Source organism: Nomascus leucogenys, chromosome 3 (genome assembly GCF_006542625.1).
Source record: "Nomascus leucogenys isolate Asia chromosome 3, Asia_NLE_v1, whole genome shotgun sequence".
Taxonomy (NCBI): domain Eukaryota; kingdom Metazoa; phylum Chordata; class Mammalia; order Primates; family Hylobatidae; genus Nomascus; species Nomascus leucogenys.
In genome coordinates, this window is record NC_044383.1 from 95,234,466 (window position 1) to 95,258,760 (window position 24,295).

The 24,295-nt window shown below is 40.7% G+C and overlaps 1 protein-coding gene and 1 pseudogene across 6 annotated transcripts in view; one reads left to right on the forward strand and one right to left on the reverse strand.

Moving 5' to 3' along the window:
• Positions 1 to 1,183: 1,183 nt before the first annotated feature.
• Positions 1,184 to 24,295, forward strand: part of ARMC2 (armadillo repeat containing 2) — a 132,839-nt gene continuing 109,727 nt past the window's right edge. For 2 of the 6 annotated variants that reach the window (XM_030809535.1, XM_030809537.1), the window contains exons 1-3: positions 6,989 to 7,292; positions 10,997 to 11,069; positions 22,207 to 22,378. In XM_030809535.1, the coding sequence (XP_030665395.1) occupies positions 7,006 to 7,292; positions 10,997 to 11,069; positions 22,207 to 22,378 (532 nt within the window). In that variant the 5' untranslated portion in view covers positions 6,989 to 7,005. Of the gene's footprint in view, positions 1,331 to 6,988; positions 7,293 to 10,996; positions 11,070 to 22,206; positions 22,379 to 24,295 lie in introns of those variants that run through there. The other 4 variants (XM_030809536.1, XM_003255541.3, XM_012505900.2 and 1 more) reach the window with 4 other exon arrangements.
• Positions 9,093 to 9,537, reverse strand: LOC115832157 (annotated as a pseudogene).

Here is a 24,295-nt window from a genome sequence, read left to right on the forward strand (position 1 = left end):
AGTTGTGAATTCAAAACACATAGTTTTATGTAAAACGGGCAACAGTCCATTTGCACAGTGGAGTCCACTGACCAGTAAATGCGAATTGTTGATATAAGTCATGTTGAGTCACTGGAAAATACTTTAATCCTGAAGAACACAAGATATTTTGTTTCGGGTCCTAAAATTATCCAATCAACGAATAGGTATTTATTTTCTGTTATGTTTGAAATCCTCTTATTTTGAAGAATATTTACATTCCTTCAGTTCAGTTTAGTATCATTTCCCACCTGGCACGATGCCTTACACATAGTATGTGCTCAAAAATATTTTCAATTTAATTATCTTTACAAGATGCTTAGCACCAAGGGAAGTGGCATTTTCCCAATGTTGATGACAAATAGCACTTCAGCTGGAAAATCCCCATATTTATAAAACGTGGTGCAAACCTGAATGGAGAGTGCTTATGATCTCACTTGTATTTAACACTGTAAAGTGTTGCTAAATGCTCTAATAGGAGAGAAGGGAATTTAAACTAGAAACACATAAATGGAGTGCTTTTTGCCGTTCAACTGTGATGATGCACGAACAAAAAAGGATTGGCCATGGGGGACCTAGACTGGAATCTCCTTCTCCTGCTCACTACACCTCTGGCCCCCAGTTCCTCTCATGTGGATGGGGACACCAGGCTGCCTACCTCAGACTCAGAAGGTACGATTACGTGCATACACTCAGCGAACTCTGAAGTGCTCTACAAATGCAAGGGCTTAATAACAGCCAACAGTTTAATATTCGTTGATTGCCACGTGCATAGCGCTTTACATCTATTTTCTCATGCAATCTTCATAACAGCCCAAGACCTACCTAGGTACTATTATTAATATTTCCTGCCACTTGACATCGGAGGAAATAGAGGCTCAGCAAGTGGCTCCGGGTTATACAGAGCCGTAACCTGAGCCAGTAAATCCTTCTTACCCGCAAGCATTAAGCTTCCGTCCTGCCTGTTGTTATTTAACAGAGGTGCTGGGATCCGGTAGGGGAGCAACAAACGTGGTTCGGCAAATTGCTAATCTAACAGCTGACACCTGCCCAAGACGCCTGCTCTGCTCTGACCTCTCGGCCTCCAGCCCTCTCCAGGCTCCTCCCACCCGCTCCCGCCGTCGCCACGCCTCGGAGCTTCTACGCATGCGTTGGCGGGACCCGCGCAGGCCCAGTGGCCGAGCTGCGCCCTGGGGCTACCCCGCCCGCTCCAGCGCTTTTTCCCTGGCCGCGGCCCGGGGAGAGTCGGAGGATGAGCTGAACCTCGCAGCCGCTGCTATCTCCAGCGCTCATCACAGGTGCTTTGGGTCAGGTCGGAAGCCTCCTTCCCTGCGCCCTCGCCAAGCTCATTCCCTGGCCCGCTCCGCCCGCCCTGCAGCGGCCTGGCCCTGCAGTCTGGCTGTCGGGGCGGCGGCTGGAGGTAGTTTGTGTACGGTTACCATGGAGACGCTGGCGGCAAGACGAAGTGGGAGGGTGGCCGGGCGGGGTGAGGATGCTGCTGCGCTCTGCCCTGGACGGGACCGTGAAGGAGCGGGCACTGCCGTGGGTAGGGGAGCCGCTGTCCGCGCGGGAGGTGAGGTGTCCCCTGCGGCTCCCCGGGGACCCCTCCTGCCGTCGTCCGCCTGTGTGTCCTCGGATGGGGTAGAGAGGCGATGAGTGCCCTGTGCATGCTGTCAGGGGTCCGGAGCGGTTGTCTTTATTTATGTACTGTCACACTTAGCCAAGTGCGTGGTGCTTAATAAGAAGCCCAGTAATATTTGTTGAACGAGAGTGGTAGACTAAGGGGCTTTGTCTAGGCAGGCGGTGACCGGGCCAGAGTCATACAGTTTATATCTGGGCACTTCCAGGCAACAGGGCCTCAATAAATAAAAATGTATGTGTAACAATATTTAACATCATGGAGTGTATACATAATGCCTTTTGTGATCCATTCCCACAAGTAACACAACAGATCTTACGTCCCATCCTGATTTGTAATAATTATACTTTGGTTGGAAAGCAAACACTATTTATTATATTTATTCTGGTTTCTTAATCTGTGGGATTCTGGTTAGTTGTTGATGTTGATTTGGCATAGCTGATATTCAATAAAATGCTTAATAAAAATTATCTGTTTTCATAAAGGCAACTACCACCACCCGCCGTTTAAAAAGAGAAATACCTAATGTAAATGACGAGTTGATGGGTGCAGCAAACCAACATGGCATATGTATACCTATGTATCAAATCTGTACGTTGTGCACATGTGCCCTAGAACTTAAAGTATAATAATGAAAAAAAACTTATGTATAGAAACACTGAACAAACGTCATTCTCTCTTTTGCAATTTCTTTTTTTAAATGCAGTTTTTCATTCGTGGAAATGATTTTGCTGTATCTTTTTATCATGTAGCACTTGGGCAATAATTGTTAACATCTTTAAGGGCCATATTTAAAAATGTTAACATTTTTTAAGCACCATGCTAACGCACTTTACATGTATTATATCATTTAATTCTTCAAACAATCCTATGAGGCAATTATTATTACTATCCACCTTTTATAGATGAGGAAACTGATGCTTAGAGATATTAGAGGCATTGCCTCAGATCATATGGCTGTGAATTGTCAACATTTAAACCCTTACTCCAGCATCTAAGCACTTAACCACTGCCTCTTTGGATGCTCATATTAATACAAAAATGATTCAGAGTTATGGAAGCATCCTGAGTATTCGATTTGCAGGGAAGACTGTGAAGCTGGCCTGCTTTTCCCCTGTTGCAGACATCCTGGTAGTGCAGTGTTGCATTTAGCAAGAAGGCTCTGTTTCCAGTGGCTATTAGCAGCAACGATAAAGACAGGTCTTTATAATTAGTTATAAACTTCTATAAATTATGACTCTGAACTTTCCCGCAGACCAATAAGAAATATCTTGTTGAAAAATAAGTTCTTCACTTTCAAATTTCCTATCGCTGGTGGTGTTCACTCTCTAGAGGTCCTGTGGATACCATGCACTCAGGATAGTGTGATGCAAGACAGAACTCAATCTCTGTCTTCTTTCCTCTTGAAGTCTGCTTCTCCTCCTGTTTCTTTTAAAAGGTCCCTTGCCCTCTGGCTCTCCTAGGTTTGCATACCCAGTGTTGTTTCTGGCCTCTTCCTGGAATCATGGATGCCAAATCCGGTTAATTCTGTTCTCAGTGCACCTCACTTGTTTTCATCTCTCCTCTAACCTCTGCTTCACCTTGACTCCTGTATCTCAGGCTTTCCATACTTCACTCATTCATCACAACATTGAGTCCTACTCTGTGCCAGGCAACTTGAAATAAAGGCAAGACAGGGAAAGGAGGCTAAATCTGAACTCATCTGACCACATAACATCAAGAATCAGATTTGAAATAAGGTCCAGATTTCATAATTCACTGTAACAAATATCTCCAGTTAGAGAAACTATGCAGCTTTCATCTGAAAATGTCTTAGCTCAAGTCTATATTTAAAAATGGAGTCTAGTGATTATGTAAGTGTTGACCTTCAGCTGTGCCTCACGTGGAGGGTTGGGGCGGAGAGTCTCGGGCCAACACCACATGCACAGGCAATTCTAACACAGTGGGAGGGGGGAGTGGCAGAGACCAGCTGGGGGCCTTGTGGGGTCTGGAGGAGGGGCACTTAACTCAGGCTAGCAGGGTGGGAGAGGCATGTCCAGGAAAGCTTCCTTGAGGAAATGACCTTTGAGAGTTAGCTGGGTGATTACATAAAAACTGTCTGATTTCACTACTTCTGATCTTTGCCCTCATTTCCTTCCTACCCATCTCTGCCAGATCACATCATCCCTCAAAATGTTGTATTTGATCTGTTCATCAACTTTTAATTTCTTGCCATTTAATTTGTTGGTTCAGCCCCAGTCACCATTTTCAGAGTTCCCTCTTGTCCACACACACCCTGTATGTTTTGATGCTTTGCATTGGCTCACTTGCTGACTTTGTTGGAACTTCCTTCTCTACTCCAGCTCCAGTGCTAGCCACTGCCACTTGCTCAAATTCAGCCCTTTTTTCACAACCTACCTCAAGCACCACCTCTTCCAGGAAGTCTACCTGATGTCTTCCCCCAATCAGAAATCTGTTCTTCCTTTGTGATCACATAAATAATTTGTCTCTATTTTTTTATTGCTGCCATCAGTTTCTACCTTGTATTTAAATCATTTGAGTGTAAGCAGGGTAAATACCCAGCTGGTACATACCAAGAAGGCTGCTCCTGTTGGGAAAATGTTGGCATCTCTATGTGAGTGGGTTAATAGTTGCAGCCCCAATGCCTCTAAGTGCCCCACCTCCTACCACCCATCTAGTGGGTAAGAGTTTGAATATTATCTGTGGGCATATATCATAGCTTTTTTTTTTTTTGGCTTAAGACCCTGTCCAAACTATGGATTACATGGTGGCTCACACCTGTAATCCCAGCACTTTGAGAAGCCAGGGAGGATAGCTTGAAGCCAGGAGTTTGAGACCAGCCTGGACAACATAGTGAGAACTCATCTCCAGTTATTATTTTTAAAAAGATTCTATCCACCTTGCAAAATTGTTGTGGGGTTAATTGAGATAATGCAGTCAAGAGTACTTAGCACAGTGCTTGGTGTTAAAGTAAATGTTTATCTCACATTAGTGGTTCTTCTTGCTTGAGAGTGAAGACTGTCTTTTATTCATCTTTGTGTTTCCTCTTCTGTGTTTCCCAGAGATCTAAGCAGAAGGCTTTGCACATAGGAAACAGTTAATCAATACTACTAGCTGAATGGATTTGCTCTACTTGGCAGGAAAATTTTGTAAAGTTAGAATTTCTGTAGGACTATTGTGTTATGGTTCAGGTATACTTTAAGTAGATAAGCTTTCAGGTCCTGAGTGATTAATGTTTCAAATTGGCAAAAGCCATCTATAATAATTTGTAGTTTAACAAATATCAATTTAAAAATCCTCCCCCCAAAGCCCCACTTTTAATTCTTCTAAGTCAGTTCACATGTATTATTAAATATTTCCATGATTGATTTAGTGAATATTAATATATGATCATAATATTGTGCAGATTTTACATTATTGTACAAGTTTCTCACAATATAATTGTTAAAGTGAGAGTTGGTGAAAAAAAGAAGAAGGATAGAGAAAGTTGTGTTAGAATTTTTGGTAAAATTTTATAGACAAAAATATTTTTAGCCCTGTATCTACATTGTTTCTGTCAGTATAGTATTTGGTCAGTCTAAATTCCTGTATGCCCCCAGGTAATTCACAGGATTTTTAGAATTTGACCTGAGCAAATGTTCCTGCTTCATCACTCTCTGAAAGAGTATAGTTTTTAATACAAACTCAAAGATAGCCCGAGAGAACCTTAGGTCAGGAGTGAGAGTCCATTATTACTCCCCACAGAACTTTCTCTAATCTTTATTAGATTTGCCAGATTACTTTTGGACATTGTTAGACTTATTAGTGCCTTGTGAGGCCAAAGGGGTGGCAAACCTGATTTAGGCTCTGGAAGAAGCCTGCTTATTGTACAGAAACCTCTTCTCACTTAGTGGCATAATTTCTTACTGCAACAGGTCTTTTAGAAACAGACCAACAAACCTGTCATGGCCGCTTAAGTTAGATGTTATGGGACTGAATTTGTATTGTGCATCCCAAAATAATATACGTATATGTAGATATAAAAAATTGTGTACATCTTTTAAATAATTATCATTGAATATTTTAAAGTAAAAGCCAATCATTTCAAAAGTATTAGAAATAAAATGTACTAGGCCTCTCATCGTTTTTGATAGTTATATTAATGAACATAATTGTAGAGACTGTGCTTAAATTCAAAATCCTGTATCAAAAATTCCTAAAATAGTATTGCTTACCGAGTAATTTTTTTACTGTTTTAACTCAACACCTGGCATTTCCATATGAAAAGTATGGCATGTTGTTTATAGTTTTCATCAGAAACTCTTGTGGTGGGGCCTGCATAGAACTAAACAAATGTTCTTGTTGTCTGTTGTTATGTAACAACGTTTAGAATCATAATATAGCAAATCTTTATTTGTCTAAGAAATCACCTGTTGATTCTACTTACAGAAATGGAAGCTTTTTAGTTTCCTGGGGCATATGTCACAAAGCAGTTTTCTGTTTTGCAGAAGTGATTCTAAAATTGGGCAGCTGAAATAGGTGAAAAATTCACATAGATCTCTGTCTCTCTAGAGATATGACATTTTATAGGGTTTGAGTTTTTTTTTAAGAAATAAACACCTAATGCCATGTACTCATTAGAATTACATTTTTAAAATCTGTCCTATTTTAAAGTTTAGATTTGTCTCCATGCAACACACCAACATTTGAGAAGGATCTGCATTCTCATGGCCCTTGTAATGACTTTAACTCTTTCAGAAAGGGGTTTTGGGAAAGGATCAGTTGGTACTGATATTTGATATTTATTTACTTAGGTCATTACCTCAAATTATAGGTGAGTTGAATGAATTCATTCAGTTATATTATGGACAAATGTGGGGCTGAACCATTCTCTGAGGTTTGTTGCAAAATCAAGTGTCCTTTAGAAATATAACATTTCTGTCTAAAATGTCACCTTATAGTATCACTAGTGTGGAGGGCAGTGGGGAAGAAAAGGAAACTGTAAACATTTTAACAGAACCCTCAGTGTTTTTTGTAGGCTGAAGACCATGAGATGATTCGCTCTTCCTATTCTGTCTTCTTTCATGATTAGTCTTTCTCTCTGGGTTTAGCTTTCATCCTGGTTTTCTTCCCTGCACATCTTTTTCCTCAGTTGTGTATTTTTGAGGAAATTTTCCTCTCTACATTTTTGAGGAAATTTTCCTCTCTACATTTTTGAGAGCTGTTCTCAGATCCTAACCTTCTAACTGCTTGGTGGATTTTTAATTGAAAATTCATTCAGATTTTTAAAAGCTTAATATAGAGGAATGATTTAGTATATGGATAGGCTTAAGCATTCATTTTTATAAAGTCCTGGACAAAAATAGTTGATGGTTTTTGTATCATGTATTTGCAGGGTGTGGTGTCTATCTGAAGAATATTTTACTTTCAAAGGAAAGATGCTGTCTCCAAATGATAAAATGTTAGGAAAACTGGATCCATTTTATCGACCTTCAGTGTCCAAGCAGAAGACCAGTGCAGAAATCATAAGTGAAGCACGAAATGCATTAAGAACAGTTAGAACCCAAAGACCATTTACACCACAGGAAGCCCAAAGAAAACTATTCGGACCTGCATCCTCAAGAACATCAGAAAACAGACCTCCTTCCTCCTTCAGGTATATGGCATTTCACATTCGTGTTCATTCAGGTATTTAAGCACCAGGTTATACCTGGTACCATAAGTACCTAATTCTACTTATGGATAGCTTTTAAAAATAGACTTATTTTTTAGAACAGTGTTAAGTTCACAGCAAAATTGAGTGGAAGGTACAGAGATTTCCCATGTGCCCCCTACCACAACACATCAGCAGCATCTCATTATCACCATCCCCCACCAGAGTGGTACATTGGTTACCATCGACGAACATACTTTGACACACCATTATCACTCAAAGCCTGTAGTTCACATTGGCATTCACTCTGGGTGTTGTACATTTTATGTGTTTGGACAAATTTCTGATGACATGTAACCACTATTATAGTATTATACAGAGTAGTTTCACTGCCCTACAAATTCTTCACTCTGCTTATTTTTCACTTCCTTCCCTCATCCCCTAGCAACCACTGATCTTTTTACTGTCTCCACGATTTTGCCTTTGCCAGAATGTCATATAGTTGGAATATACAGTATGTCACCTTTTCAGATTGGCTTCTTTGACTTAGTAATATGTGTTTAAGTTTCCTCCGTGATTTCTCATGGCTTGAATAGCTCATTTCTTTTTAATGCTGAATAATATTCCATTGTCTGGATGTACCACAATTTATCCATTCACCTACTGAAGGACATCTCATTTGCTTCCGTGTTTTGGCAATTACAAATAAAGCTGCCATAAACATCCATGTGTAAGTTTCTGTGTGGACATAAGTTTTCCTTCTTTCTTTCTTTTTTTTTTTTTTTTGAGACAGAGTCTTGCTCTGTTGCCCAGGCTGGAGTGCAGTGGCGCGATCTCAGCTCACTGCAAGCTCTGCCTCCCGGGTTCATGCCATTCTCTTACCTCAGCCTCCTAAGTAGCTGGGACTACAGGCACCCACCACCACGCCCAGCTAATTTTTTTTTTTGTATTTTTACTAGAGATGGGGTTTCACCATGTTTGCCAGGATGATCTTGATCTCCTGACCTCATGATCCCCCCGCCTCCGCTTCCCAAAGTGCTGGGATTACAGGCGTGAGCCACCTCGCCCGGCCAAGTTTTCAATTCCTTTGGGTAAATACCAAGGAGCATGATTGCTGGATCATATGGGAAGATTGTGTTTAGCTTTGTAAGAAACTGCCAAGCTGTCTTCCAAAGGGGCTGTATCATTTTGCATTCTCACCAGCAATGAATGAGAGATCCTGTTCCTCCACATCCTTGCCAGCATTGACATTGTCAGTGTTCTAGATTTTGGCCATTCTAATAAGTGTGTAGTGGTATCTCATTGTTTTAAGTTACTTTCCCTGGACATATGATGTGGAGCATTTTTTGATATACTTATTTTACGTATGTATGTCTTCTTTGGTCAGGTGTCTATTAAGGTCTGTGGCCCATTTTTTAAATGGGTTGTTTGTGTTGTTGAATTTTAAGAATTATTTGTGTATTTTGGATAACAATTCATTATCTTACGTGTCTTTTGCAAATGTTTTCTCCTGCTCTGCGGCTTTTCTTCTTCTTCTCTTGATGGTGTCTTTTGCAGAGCAGAAAATTTTTAATTTTAATGAAGTCAAGCTTATCAATTCTTTCTTTCATGGAGCTTGCTTTTGGTGTTGTATATTAAAAGTCATCGCAATACCCAAGGTTTTCTAGACTTTTTCCTATGTTATATTTTAGGGATTTTATAGTTTTGTGTTTTACATTTAGGTCTGTGATCCATTTTGAGTTAATTTTTGTAAAGGGTGTTAGGTTTTTTTTTTTTTTTTTTTGCATGTAGATGGTAGATGTCCAGTTGTCCCAGCCCGGTTTTGTTTTTTCTAGGAATATGAGCCAAAGATTTACTTGTTAATTTCTTGCATTTGACGTACTCTTTGATAACATCCTTGGCTTGAGATTTCTTCCATAGTCCTACCACACAACTGCAACCAACCATTTTATGGGGTTTCCCTCCCTGTCCATTTTACAGAGACCTACCCATTACCCTAGTTTCTTGTCATCAGCCTTAATTAGGTTGATTTGGTGTTCAGCTCAAAGGGCCTCCATCAATTTGACATACACAGGCTCATCACAGTTAGATGAAAGCCACAAAGATGGGCTTGGCTCTTGTCTGAGGCTTTAACAGCTTCTCAAATTCCTTGTGCTAGGCTGTCCTGGATGAGAGTGGTCTTCAGCACCTCTTTTAAAGCAGTATTAACATCCACTGCACCTCCAGCAGCAGTGTATTCCTCAGCCATGGCAATGGATTATGAGTGAAGGTGGATCTTGAATACACTGAGCCTCCACCTCCGTGAAAGAGCCCAGCACCATTTTTTGAAAAAGCTATGTTTTCTCCATTGTATTGCCTTTACTCCTTTGTCAAAGATCAGTTGACTGTATTTATGTCAGTCTAGTTCTGGGCCCTCTCTTCTGTTCCATTGATCTATTTGTCTATTCTTTCACCAGTACTATACTGTCTTTATTATTGTAGCTTTATAATATGTCTTAAAGTCAGGAAGTGTCAGCCCTTTTAATTTGTTCTTCTTGTTCAACATTGTGTTGGCTAGTCTGGGTCTTTTGTCTCTCCATAGAAACTTTAGAATCAGTTTGTCAATATCTACAAAACAACTTGCCAGGATTTTGACTGAGATTGCATTGAATCTATAGATCAAGTTGGGAAGAACTGACATATTGACAATATTGAGTCTTCCTAGCCATGAAAATGGAAGATCTCTTCATTTATTTAGTTTTTTGATTTCTTTCACTGAGTTTTGTAGCTTTCCTCATCTAGATTTTATCCATATCTTGTTAGATTGATAACTAAGTATTTAGTTTTTGGAGTGCTAATATAAATGATAATGTGTTTTCATTTCAGTTTCCAACCTTGTATCTTGCAACCCTACTATAATCACTTATTAGTTCCAGGAGCTTTTTGTCAGTTCTTTAGGATTTTCTACATAGATAATCCTGTTATCTGCAAAGAGTTATTTCTTCCTTCCCAATCTGTATGCTTTTAATTTCTTTTTCTTGTCTTATTGCATTAGCTGTGATGTTCTGTATGATACTGAAAAGCAGTAGTAAGAGGGGACATCCTTGCCTTCTTCCTCATCTTAGTGGGAAAACTCTTTCTTACCATAAAATATGTTAGCTGTAGGTTTCTTGTAGATATTCTTAGAAGTTTTCTTCTATTCCTAGTTTGCTAAGAATTTTTATTATGAATGAGTGTTGGATTTTGCCAAATGCTTTTTCTGTATCTGCTGATATGTATCCTCTTTAGCTTGTATTTTCTGTATCTTCTTTAGCTTGTGGTGTGATAGATTACATTGATTGATTTTCAAGGTAGTTGTCTTTTTAAGTTTGACTTTCGTTCGAGATTCCTAAAAGTAATTACAAACATTGGTTCAGGAAGTTACTTTGGAATGAAATGGTTACTAGCGGTTGTCCCATACCGGCTTTATAAAGTGATATGAACAAAGCTTTTTAAAAAATTCCTCTGTACACTTCTTTTCATTATTCAGTATTTTTTAAACTTCCTAAAAGTAATCAAAAGACTTGTTAATAAACTGTTTTAAGTACAATAATGTTAAAAAATGTTTTTCCTCAAGGTTTATGCATTGCATCCTTTTACGTGTTTTTTAGCTAGAGTTAACTAATATATACTATAAATAAAGAAATAATTCTTCACAAACTAACACTTTGCACCATCTTTTATGCTAGCCTCCATGCATCCAGTTTTGAGTCATCTGATTCCAGGCCTATCTCTGGCGCACGTCTTAGTCCACTAGAGCTGGTGAGTACTTTGTATAACCACCAGTAATTTATATTATGTTGTGAAATGAAATTGGCCAAAAACACTTGGAATCAGTGCTTATATATGCTATGACAATTATCATGTACACATAAATAGACTAATAATTTAATATAAAAGCAGATTCTTTTATATTGTTCAAATGTAATGGGTAATATCTAATGAAATACTTCTATAATTTACCTATAGTTTGATAGTAAAGAGTAATTTTTAAAATATATAATAACTTGGTAAGCAATATTTCACAATAATTTTGCTTTCTTAGTTATACATATGTATTATTTTCTTAACAATTACATATACAAAAATTATATGTATAATTTATAATTATATGTATAATTTATATTAAAGCTATATATCTTATACATATATAAAAATCATATATATTTATATGTAGTCTTTCTATTAACATTTACATATAAATATATGTATTCAAAGATTTATTACAAAAAAACTAACAAAAATCCAGTGGTCTCCTGTCCCCTTATTCTTCATTGTTCCTCAGTGGCTTTCACTTTAAGCTCTTTTGACACATCCTTTTAGGATTTACATCCAGACTTCCCAATGCCACACTGTCTTGCTGCTTTCTGACTTATGAGCTTGAGGATTATCTAATGACTTCTAAGGAAGATGAAGATTTAGTTTCTGTCTTTTTGCCTCTTATCACAATGCGTTCACCTTTTCTATCCCCACTATTACTCCCATATAGATATAACTTTGGTTAGATCTGTTTTCTCTGACTGTGATTACATAAACCCTGTTCATAGCTGAGACTTGAATTAATGATAAATTCTCCTTTCCTGCACCACTTTTTGTTTTCCCTGGCATTAATAATTGCCTTACTTTTTAAGTTTTGTGTTATTAGTATTTCAACCCCAAACTCATCCCCAGTGGCCTTAATCACCTTTTATGTTCAGGCACATGAGGCATTCTATGGATTTACCTCCTTGGAGAACTCTTCACACGTCCTGCCCAACCACTTTCCCTGAGCACCTGGTGCACAGCTCTCCTGGGGTGCCCCTCACCATCCTCCTGGGGAGATGGCTTCTCCTTCTTGTGCTGGCTTTTTCCTGGTTCCTATGTCTCGAGTCCTCTTTCTTGATTTACTGTGGATTTGGTAGAGTGTTCCCTCCCATAGTTTCTTGAGAAAGGGTACATGGAAAGTAAATTATTTGAAACCTTGATTCCTGTTTTTTCTTCTCTGGAAGTTTGTGGGATGTTTCTCTTTGTTTCTAGTGTTCTGAAATTTAATAACAATGGTCCTTTGTGTGAGTCTATTTTTATCAATCATACTGCATACTTGAAGGGCCCTTTCAATGTGGAAGTTCATGCCTTTCAGTAAACATGGATATTAATTGAATATTTAATATCATCATAGTGTCTTACCCACTTTTTTGTTCTGTTGGCTCTTTCTAGAATTTATTATTCAGATGTAGGACTTCCTGGCCGGGCGTGGTGGCTCATGCCTGTAATCCCAGCGCTTTGGCGGACCCAGGCAGGCAGATCACCTGGGGTCAGGAGTTCGAGACCATCCTGACCAACATGGTGAAACCCTGTCTCTACTAAAAATACAAAATTAGCTGGGCATGGTGGTGCATGCCTGTAATCCCAGCCACTAGTGAAGCTGAGACAAGAGAATTGCTTGAACTCGGGAGGTGGAGGTTGCAGTGAGCTGAGATTGCGCCATGGCACTCCAGCCTGGGCAACAAGAGCAAAACTCTGTCTCAAAAAAAAAAAAAAAAAAAAACAAAAAAAAAAGATGTAGGACTTTCTGGACTGACACTTCAGTTTTCTTATTTTCTCTCTTCTCTGTTTCACATCTTTTTATGGAAGGGACTGTATTCTGATCCCTTTATTGAGTTTTTTTTTTCATTTCTGCTGTCATATTTTTAATTTTCAGAAGTTTTTTTCCCTCTACATTATCTCTTTGTATAGTAGTCTGTTCTTATTTCATGGTTGTAGCGTGTTATCTGAGTATATTAGTGGTAGTTTTGATTTTTTAACCAAGTTTTCTTCTCCCTTTATAGTCTCTGTTGCATTTTTGTCTCTGCCTTTTATACTAGAGGCTTCCTCTGATGCCTCATGCTGTTTGTTTGGCTGCTCTTAAGAGTAGTGGCGGCCAGGCGCGGTGGCTCACACCTGTAATCCCAGCACTTTGGGAGGTCGAGGCGGGCAGGTCACAAGGTCAGGAGACCGAGACCATCCTGGCTAACATGGTGAAACCCTGTCTCTACTAAAAATACAAAAAATTAGCCGGGCGTAGTGGCGGGCGCCTGTAGTCCCAGCTACTCAGGAGGCTGAGGCAGGAGACTGGCAGGAGATAAGCGGAGCTTGCAGTGAGCCGAGTTTGCACCACTGCACTCCAGCCTGGGTGACAGAGCAAGACTCCATCTCAAAAAAAAAAAAAAAAAAAGAGTAGTGGCGTGTGGATTGGGTTGGTCAACCTATAGGTGGTATCTACCCACACCTGTAGTTAGGGGGATCTGACTGGGCTGTGTTGTTGATGACACCCCAGTGGCAGTATCTTTAGGACTTTTCTTACAGGCTAGTCATATTCTCTGTAAAGAAGTATCTTCCACGCTGTTTCCTGGATGTTAAAGTCTGGTTGCTAGCTTCCAGGTGCAGGAAGAAGGTGAGAATGCCCAGCATTTAGGATATAAATATTCAATTAATATCCATGTTTATAATAAGTACTCTGACACTCAACAATAAGGGTACTTATAGTAATAGTACCCTTACTTATTGACCTCAATTAAAGAAGACCCTCTGTTTTACCTTCTTTAGAGAATAAACCCATCTTCTTCTGGCTTCAGTAGCCTGACTGCATGGAGCTGGAAAGGATGGAATTACACAGAATTTCAGCCAATCCTCCTTACTTTAGCCACTCCTTAACCTTCTACCTCTGCTGCCGGAAGTACTTGGTGATACCAGTTCTCTAGGCTTTATGAGATTGGTATGTTAGTCAAGTGCTTCTCAATTTCTGTTACTCTGTGTATGTGTGTTTGTGTGTGTGTGTGCACACACACATGTGCTTGTATGTATGTTTGTTTTGGCTGAACTATTTGAAAGTAAGTTGCAGACATTGTAATACTTCATCCACAAAAATTTAAGTGTGCATCTCATATGAACAAGGACAGTTTCCTACATAACCACGATGCCATCATCATAGCTCAGAAAATTAACATTACTCAGTAATATCATTTAATGTATAGTCCATGTCCAGATGACCCCAATTGCCTCAAAATGTATCTTATATTTTTGAAGTATTTATCAGAATGCCTCTGTGAGGAAGATTATACTTGTTCATATATTGCAGATGATAAAAATAAGATCCCAAGATAGCAAGCATGAACCAATATTGCAAGAAATAATTTGCCAGCTATTGTTGACATATGACTTGTTAACGTCTACAACCTTGGGAACCACTTGGGTTTTGAGCCAGCTACAGCCTGAGGACCCAGTTCGGCAGCTCGGTGGCTCTGCCTTATTGTAGAGTGGCTCTTTATTCTATGATTCTGTAGTTTGACTCCTATAAATTGCTTTTAATATTACTGTAGTTTTTTGGGGACTCACTCAGTTTGGGACTCAGTTTGGGTCTACCCTTCCCTTAAAAAGAATCTCATTTTCTAGAGGTAACCTGGTCCTTGTCAAACTGGTACAGTTCTTGGACTGCAGGATTAGCTGTTGGGCTAAGACAAGATAGGCATTTATCTGTTTAGGGTCATTGAACTTAAATTTCCATACCTCTGAATGGTTTGGTGCTGTGTTCAAAGTGAAAGTAGATGGCTAGGCGCAGTGGCTCATGCATGTGATCCCAGCATTTTGGGAGGCTGAAATGGGTATATCACCTGAGGTCATGAGTTCGAGACCAGCCTGGCCAACATGGTGAAACCCCGTCTCTACTAAAAATATAAAAATTAGCCAGGTGTGGTGGCGCATGCCTGTAATCCCAGCTACTCTGGAGGCTGAGGCAGGAGAATCACTTTAACCCAGCAGGCAGAGGTTGCAGTGAGCCAAGATTGTGCCACTGCACTCCAACCTGGGCAATAGAGTGAGACTCATCTCAAAAAAACAAAAACAAAAACAAAAACAAAAAAACAAAAACAAAAAGCAAAGTAAAAGTAGTCTAAGAAGTTCCCATTTTAAGGAAAATGACTGCTTAATTTGAGATTGTGGTTGTTGTCATTATTGTGGATTATGTGAGGGTCTTAAGTACATTTCATTTTAAATAGTAATTAAAATTTGGGGCCCCCAGTCAAAAAATCCTGAAAATGGCCCCATGCTACCTGATCTTCCACCTTTTTTCTTATCACTTCATTTTTTTAAAGAACTCTTTGCCTCTGATAACCACTAAATTGGCAAAGGGTAGAGATAGGGGAAGGGGGAGGGAGTGGAGAGAAGGAGATAACTGGAGAGAGAGGGAGAGAGAATGGCGGAGGAGTGTCTCACAGTTAAGGGACACATTTGCTAAAAGAGTTTGTGAGGACCTAACCAGTTGAATCTCAGTGCTTTTTGGACCTAGGACACTTTTCAGACCAGTTTGCCTTTTAACAATTCCTCCACCAGCAGTCAGTCAGGGGACAGGGACTTAGCAGCCTTTCAGCTCCTACACTGAGCAGATTAGCTCAATGCTGCTTTTGTACAGCTACCCTCTCTCTCTTTCTCCCCATCCTATCTGGCATGTGCTCCCCACAGCCCTCCAGCGGGCAGTGGGCTGCCCACACTCAGGACTGCCCAGTACTTCTGAGAAGAGGAGAGCTGACACTTGTGATTCCTGATTGCTCAGGCCCTGCCCTCCAGCCCGACTGGCCCAGGGGGTTCCTGTTAGCAGAAGCACTCTGATTTGTAGGGGTTTTTTTGTTTGTTTTGTTTTTTTCTGAGACAGAGTCTCGCTGTGTCACTCAGGCTGGAGTTCAATGACATGATCTTGGCTCAGTACAGGTGTGCACCACCACACCTGACTAATTTTTTTTGTATTTTTAGTAGAGATTGGGTTTCATCATGTTGGCCAGGCTGGTCTCAAACTCCTGGCCTCAAGTGATCCGCCCACCTTGGCCTCCCAGAGTGCTGGGACTACAGGCGTGAACCACCATGCCCGCCTGATTTGTTGTCTTTCATTAACGTTTATATCTACCTGCTATATAGGTGTGCCAGCTTACATCTTTTTTCCTTCTTAGCAGCTCCCAGCTGCTCCACAAGAGCACTGAGACCTGGGGCAGTTGGGTGATAGTTACTCCTATTTTTCTTCTACTCCAGTTAGATGGTGTTCAAATTTGTTCACACAGAGGTAACTGCTGTCTTGCTTTGAATTGTATAAAGTCAGAAAATAGATGTGACCATGTGAATACACAGGAAGTGTTGTCTTTCATCATTTTAGTCAACAAAATAGAATTTTATTGGTTTCCTAAACTTACCGAGTCCAGTTATGTAAACCCCAAATGTTTTTATTCAACTTTTTATTGACACAGAAGAATTCAGCTTAATACATTTACACAAACTAAACACACTCAGTAACCAGTATTCAAAAGGAAAAAATAGATCGCTGCCAGCATCATCAAATTGATAATTTCTGGGCTCAGAATCCGCCACCATGGCCCCTCTCAGCTACTGCCTCCTCTGGGCAACTACCAGCCCCACTTCTAACAGCGTGGATTAGTTTGAGCCACATAACCAAGCTCCAGGTAATTGATAAGTGAAACAAAATTTAATATTTTTAAAAGAAAGGGACCTAGGAACTCATATAAACCTTGGGGATGGGCGATCCAAGGTAAGACAAGTAGAGTAGAGCCAAAGCAGTGTTTTTTTCTTTCACGATTGCTGAAGCAAACGGTGACATTACAACAGCGAGTCACATGCCAAGAGTGACAGAGGACCACAGTGTACCTGTGGAGAAAATCATAGTAATAGAAGCGCACGCAGAACTGCCACGTCACAAAGGTTCTGTGCTTGCATGAGTATTTTTTTCCTTTCTTTTTTTTTTTTTTGAGATGGAGTCTCGTTCTGTCACCAGGCTGTAGTGCAGTGGCACGATCTCAGCTCACTGCAACCACTGCCTCCCGGGTTCAAGTGATTCTCCTGCCTCAGCCTCCTGAGTAGCTGGGACTACAGGCGTCCACCACCATGCCCAGCTAATTTTTGTATTTTTAGTAGAGATGGGGTTTCACCACGTTGGCCAGGATGGTCTCAATCTCTTGACCTTGTGATCCACCCGCCTCGGCCTCCCAAAGTGCTGGGATTACAGGCATGAGCCACCACGCCTGGCCGCTTGCAAGAATGTTTAATATTTGCCTTCTGACTTTCAAGGTATCTTTTGTTGCATGTATGTGTGTTTGTGTGTGTATGTGGTCTGCTGCTTTACAGATTAAATTGTGAGCACCTTTCTGGGGTGAGATGTCCTGAACTCCCTTTTCCAGTTGTCACGTAGGAGGGGGGAGACCCTGTTGGGTGATCTGGAAGAGCCAGGGCAGAAATTGGCCAAGGTGATGGTGCGTGGAAGAATCGTGGTCAGCCTGATGGATACCTTGAACGTTCTATGTATTGTGTCGTCTTTGACGTGGTTGTCCTATGGAAATAGACTGTGTGTCCTCAATGGACTCTAACAGGTCCACCAGCCAGAACAGACCTTAAAATATAGCATGTGTCTGTGTCCTTGATTATACTCAAGTCATGGGTTAGTGGGCTGGGCGCGGTGGCTCACGCTTGTAATCCCAGCACTTTGGGAGGCCGAGGCAGGCCGATCACGAGGTCAGGAGATCGAGACCACGGTGAAACCCCGTCTCTACTAAAAATACAAAAAATTAGCCGGGCGTGGTGGCGGGCGCCTGTAGTCCCAGCTACTCGGAGAGGCTGAGGCAGGAGAATGGCGTGAACCCAGGAGGCGGAGCTTGCAGTGAGCTGAGATTGTGCCACTGCACTCCAGCCTGGGCAACAGAGCGAGACTCCGTCTCAAAAAAAAAAAAAAAAAGTCATGGGTTAGTGTCATGAAACAAATGTGAGGTAGTTAAGGTTCTCAAGTGAAAATTTTTTTTTTTTTTTTTTCTTTGAGACAGAGTCTCTCTCTGTCACCTGGGCTGGAGTGCAGTGGTGCAACCTCTGCCTCCCGGGTTCAAGCAATTCTCCTGCCTCAGCCTCTTGAGTAGTTGGGACTACAGGCATGCACAACCATGCCTGGGTAATTTTTGTATTTTTAGTAGAGATGGGGTTTCATCATGTTGGCTAGGCTGGTCTCGAACTCCTGACCTCAGGTGATCCACCCGCCTCAGCCTCCCAAAGTGCTGGGATTACAGGTATGAGCCACCGCACCTAGCCCTCAGGTGAAAATGTAAACTTATTTGCAACATTCTCTGATTTCTAAAATTATTTGAATTTTATAAGAGAAACACGTTTGCTGTTTTTCTTTATAAAAGTCATTTTACTCCACAGCGTGAAAGAACATTTTGTAGAACTTGGCATAAAAGAAATTGCTGAGTCATTTAGTTGTTTTCTCTTAAAGAATTAAAAATGTTTTACATATGTCACTTTATATTCTAAGTAGTCCCATGAGATGCGTGTTTAAATGGGACACATAATTTATTTAATGTCAGTAGTAAAATGGAACCGAATTTTTATTATGCAGTTACTAATTTTGCACTAAGAAAATAATGCCTTTTATTGAGGAGCATTTGTGGGACTTTTATCTTGCCCTGGCAGAGAAAATTCGGTGACTCTGTTGTGGGGAAATTTGCTTTCCAAACCATATTTTCCCTCTTTATAAAATCTTTTGGCTGAGTGTGGTAGCTCATGCCTGTAATTCCAGCACTTTGGGAGGCCAAGGCAGGAGAGCTTTTGAGCTCAGGAGTTTGAGAACAGCCTGGGCCACATAGGGAGACCCTGTCTCTACAAAAAATAAAAAATTAGCTGGGTGTGATGGCGCATGCTTGTAGTCCCAGCTACTCAGGAGGCTGAGGCTAGAGAATCGCATGAGACCAGGAAGTCAAGGCTGCAGTGAGCCATGATCGTACCACTGCACTCCAGCCTGGGTAACAGAATGAGACCCTGTCTTTAAAAAAAAAGATCTTTCATTTAGTACAGTTTGGGTGTCTGTAGAAGGAGCCGTTTACTTTGTCTGCATGGTTGTTATTTGACAGATTTCTTGATCTTTGTTTCAGTTTCAGGGTACCTGCAGAATACAGACATTTTGAATTAAGAAAACCACACGTCTATCTTCAAAATTGAGATTACCCTCTATATTTCATTTCTCATAATTGCACAGAAAACACCTATTTTCCTGTATTACAGTCTTCGCTTTTCTGTTCCTATTAGCTTCATGGCCTAAGTAACATTCCTATGATTATTTTGCAACAAAATGGGGAGGCTAAAAAGTAAAGTGATTATTTGTTAAACAAATATAGTGCAATTTATGCAGACAAACAAGTGTTACCTCCTTCAGAACAGACCCCTCATCCAATATCTTAATTCTAACAAGCGTGTGTCAGAGGCTAGGGCCTTGACTTCTGAGAGGAGCTAAAAGTAACTTGGAACCAAACCTGATAAATAAGGGGTGAGCAACTTACATGGGGAAGGGAACTGGCATTTCTTGAGCTTCCATAATAGGAATTGTGTTTATGGGAATGGCCCTGTAAGAAGGGGACTACTGTCTCTGTGTTATAGCTGGGCAGGTTCAGAGAAGTAAATGGCCTGCACAAGTTCACATAACTAGTGAATGGGTCCTTCTCCAGGTCTCCAAAAGTGATTTATGCTTTCTTCCATATTATGATGATTATTTTATTTACTGTTTTTTTCTGTGTTAGAAAAATGTGTCTTTAATATCATAGAACGATTTTTTTGGTCTGGTTTATAAATCGATCCTGAATACAAATGAACAAGAGGAAATAAACATTTTGAAGAATGTCATCATTATTGAAATGAACAACTTCTTGGAAGGAACACCCTAATATAGATGTCTATGTTCTATTCATGTATGTGAGAAAACAAGTGTTTGGGATTATGCGTCATACGTGATAAATGACTTCACCCAATTTTCCAAATTATAAGTCTTGAATTTCACACTGGATGTTTCAAAAATTTGTTGATTAACTTATTGGATAGTGAGTCACTCATTCACATATTATGGAAGTGACTTTAGGAATGTTAACTTGATTATTTTTGGTTAGAGCTAAAAGCACTTGCTGCCATAAGGTTGTTCTTTCATAGGCAAATAACTGTGCTGACATTGGAGGCAGGAAGGATAAGACCACCAGGCAACTCTAAAACTAGGAGCTTAGTCACCCTATGAGGGTCTGGTACCCGGTCAGAGGCCACTCAGATTAGAGGGAGTTCTGGGCGGCAAAGAACTTGGTGCAGGTGTTTTCTTAAAAGTTTCTAAGGAATTAGAATTTTGTTAGTAATGTTCCTCTACTAAGAGTATCAGCATCAACACTTAAGAAAAGATGGGGGAAAAAATAGGGATTCTCAGCATAGAATTTCTGAGATGTAAAAAATAAAGCATTTTCAGCCAGGCGCAGTGGCTCACGCCCGTAATCCCAGCACTTTGGGAGGCCAAGGCAGGTGGATCACCTGAGGTCAGGAGTTTGCAACCAGTCTGACTAACAGGGTGAAACAGGCACCTAAACCTGGGAACAGAGAGGCTAAAGATCACAGCCTGAGGAGTCCCACCAACAATTGGAATCACTCCCCATCCAGGGCATACTAAGGGTTTCTCAAACTGTTGAAAAGGACCCAGAAATGGATGACAATCAATTTAGTGGATCACACCAGCATTTTTAAAAAATGAAGTAGAATAGAATATAATAGAAAATGTCAGAATACATAACACACAATAGGGGCAAGTTTTGCTTCAAGAGACTTTGGTCTTCAGTGTGTGTTCAGGGTCATATTATTTAGTATTTAGTATTTGTCTTTACTAAATACAAAAAAGAAATTAGCCAGGTGTGCTGGTGCATGCCTGTAATCCAAGCTACTTGGGAGGCTGAGACAGGAGAATTGCTTGAACCTGGGAGGCAGAGGTTGCGGTGAGCCAAGATCATGCCATTGCACTCCAGCCTGGGCAACAAGAGTGAAACTTCATCTCAAAAAAAAAAAAAAAAAAAAAAAAAAAAAGTTAGCTGGGTGTGGTGGCAAGCTCCTTTAATCCTAGCTACTCGGGAGCTGAGGCCGGAGAATCACTTGAACCTGGAAGGCGGAGGTTGCAGTGAGCTGAGATCGCACCATTGCACTCCAGCCTGGGTGACAAGAGTGAAACTCCATCTCAAAATAAATAAATCAATCAATAAATAGAAATAAAACGCTTTCATAAGTCCAAGACAACTTCTTGCTTTTATGTTTTATGACTTTGTCACTTAACTTATTTAAAAATTTTGATATCATTAAAAAAATACATTTGTGACATCCAAAATATGTAAATGTACCACTTATATTCCACATAATTCTTGGTACATATAGGTAGTCAATAAATGTTTTCTAAACTGAATTGAACTCAGAAATTTTTAAAGCATGTTGAATATGCTATATGTAATTTTGTAGTCTTCTTTTTGAGATGGAGTCTTGCTCTGTCACCCAGGCTGGACTGCAGTGGTGTAGTCTTGGCTCACTGCAACCTCCAACTCCCGGGTTCAAGCAATTCTCCTGGCTCAGCCTACTGAGTAGCTGGGACTACAAGCACGTGCCACCATGCCCAGCCAATTTTTGTATTTTTAGTGGAGATGGGGTTTCACCATATTGGGTAGGCTGGTCTTGAACTCCTGACCTCAAGTGATCCACCTGCCTCGGCCTCCCAAAGTGCTGGGATTGCAGGCATGAGCCACTGCGCCCGGCCAATTTTGTAGTCTTTTATACAGATAATATCTGTTTGCTAGCATGGGTAAACTGTTTTACTTGAGTATGCTAATAGCACAGCAGAGTAGTTAATACAATATGATTGAGAAAAACAATTTAAAACTGCTTTATATATACATATATCATATTATGTAAGGTGGGCCAGTGAGCTGGTAGAATCAGGAAGCCAAGATGAAGCCAGGCAGATAGGCCTTGTGCTCTTCTGGAAGGGTTGTGGCCAGCTCTGAGGTAAGTGTTATTTGAGATGCAGAAAGTCATTCCAGTTATTTAAAAAATCTCTTTCCAGAAACCGAAAGTTCCAGCATCTCCCACCAGAGAGGAGGATTCCTGCTTTTCCTTTCCTAAGCCCCCAGTGGACCCTGCGAAGATTAGAAGAGTAAGCAGCGCCAGGGCTCGCTTATTCAGGGCTGCCTCCCAGCGGGCCCTTCTGCCGGACAGATCCCTTCCTCCCTCTGACTGTAAGGCCATGTAACATCCTGTAATCTCTGGGGACAGGCATGCTTCTTGAATTTGCACACAAAAGCTATTTTTATATGATTTTTCCTAACCCTGGGTGATTTTTATATTAACTAAGAGTTAGTTAATATTGGGCAAAAGCTGGGTTTTTGAAATGGGTTAAGAAACATTGTTCATATATTTTTCTGGGTGCTTATAAGGAATACCTAAATATCACAGTTGGTAGGAAAAGAAAATTAGGATAAGTGACTGGGCACGGTGGCTCATGCCTGTAATCCCAGCACTTTGAGAGGCCGAAGCGGGCAGATCATCTGAGATGAGGAGTTCGAGACCAGCCTGGCCAACATGGTAAAACCCTGTCTCTACTAAAAATACAAAACTTAGCCGGGTGTAGTGGCATGTGCCTGTAATCCCAGCTACTCAGGAGGCTGAGGCAGGAGAACTGCTTGAAACCAGGAGGTGGAGGTTGCAGTGAGCTGAGATCGTGCCACTGCACCCCAGCCCGGGTGACAAGCAAGACTCTGTCTCAACAAAAAAGAAAAAAAAGAATATTAGGATAAGTATTCCCTAGTGGATGGTTCATGTATATCAGAAATAAATGATTTTTAAATTAGAGTTCAAAAAGTTGTTAATTTTATTAGAAATTAATGAAAATGATAAGATTCTTATAATGCACATTAAGCTTACTTCTTTGAGAATGCCCTTCTGATCCCATGTTGAGCATGTAAGCAAAATTTGAATGGGACTTTTCCTACTGCCTGAGAATTGCTGCCAGGCACCTAAACCTGGGAACAGAGAGGCTAAAGATCACAGCCTGAGGAGTCCCACCAACAATTGGAATCACTCCCCATCCAGGGCATACTAAGGGTTTCTCAAACTGTTGAAAAGGACCCAGAAATGGATGACAATCAATTTAGTGGATCACACCAGCATTTTTAAAAAATGAAGTAGAATAGAATATAATAGAAAATGTCAGAATACATAACACACAATAGGGGCAAGTTTTGCTTCAAGAGACTTCGGTCTTCAGTGTGTGTTCAGGGTCATATTATAAACTGATTTCTGACTGTGTGTGGTCAAAAAAAGTTGGGAAACCACTTTAGCAGGAGCTGACAGAACTGGTTCTCCCTCCATCAACAAGATTTGATGAAGAGAGATAGGCTTACAGTCACAGAGAGATGGGGAGAGCCTGGAAGATACATACCAAAGATCACAGCCCCCACCTGAGCATCATACTTGACAGACAAGTATTTTTTTTATTCATTTCCAACATTTAAAAGGTAGAAGAATCTCATGGAAGGATCCAGATTTATGACTTCTTGTGAAAAATCAGAAAATCTGGCAACACTGGGTCCCCATTCCATGCGGCCACAATGGGGCATGATCGGAGCTGAGTGGTACCTCCATTCTGTGGCCAGGATATGATCTGCAGTCACCATGTCCCCAGCCTGTGCCATTCACTTGCCTGTCTGGTCCCTGATGTGGCTGAAGAGTTAGAATAAAGGAGAAAAAGAAAGAAAGAGAGAGAGAGAGAAAGAGAAAGGAAGGAAGGTAGGAAGGAAGGAGGAAGGAAGGGAGGGAAGGAGGAAAGGAAAGAAAAAAAGGAAAGGAGGAAAGAAAAAGAGAAGAGAGGGAGGGAGGGAGGAAGGAAGAAAAGAGAATAGAAAAGACAAGACAATGAGGATGTGCAGGGTGTGTGCCTCATGCTGTGATGCCGTGACCAAGTAGATCATCAGGCAACTTGCTTTACCTTGATGTTCCGATTTGTTTCCTTTCTTACACTGCTAGTCGGTCTGATATTTATTGAACTCCTACTAAGTGCCAGGCACCATTCTAGGCCAACAAAGTTCTGTCCTCAGCTTACAGTCTAGTGAGAGGAGATAGACAATAACAGGAGAACAAATAAGTAAGAGAATTTG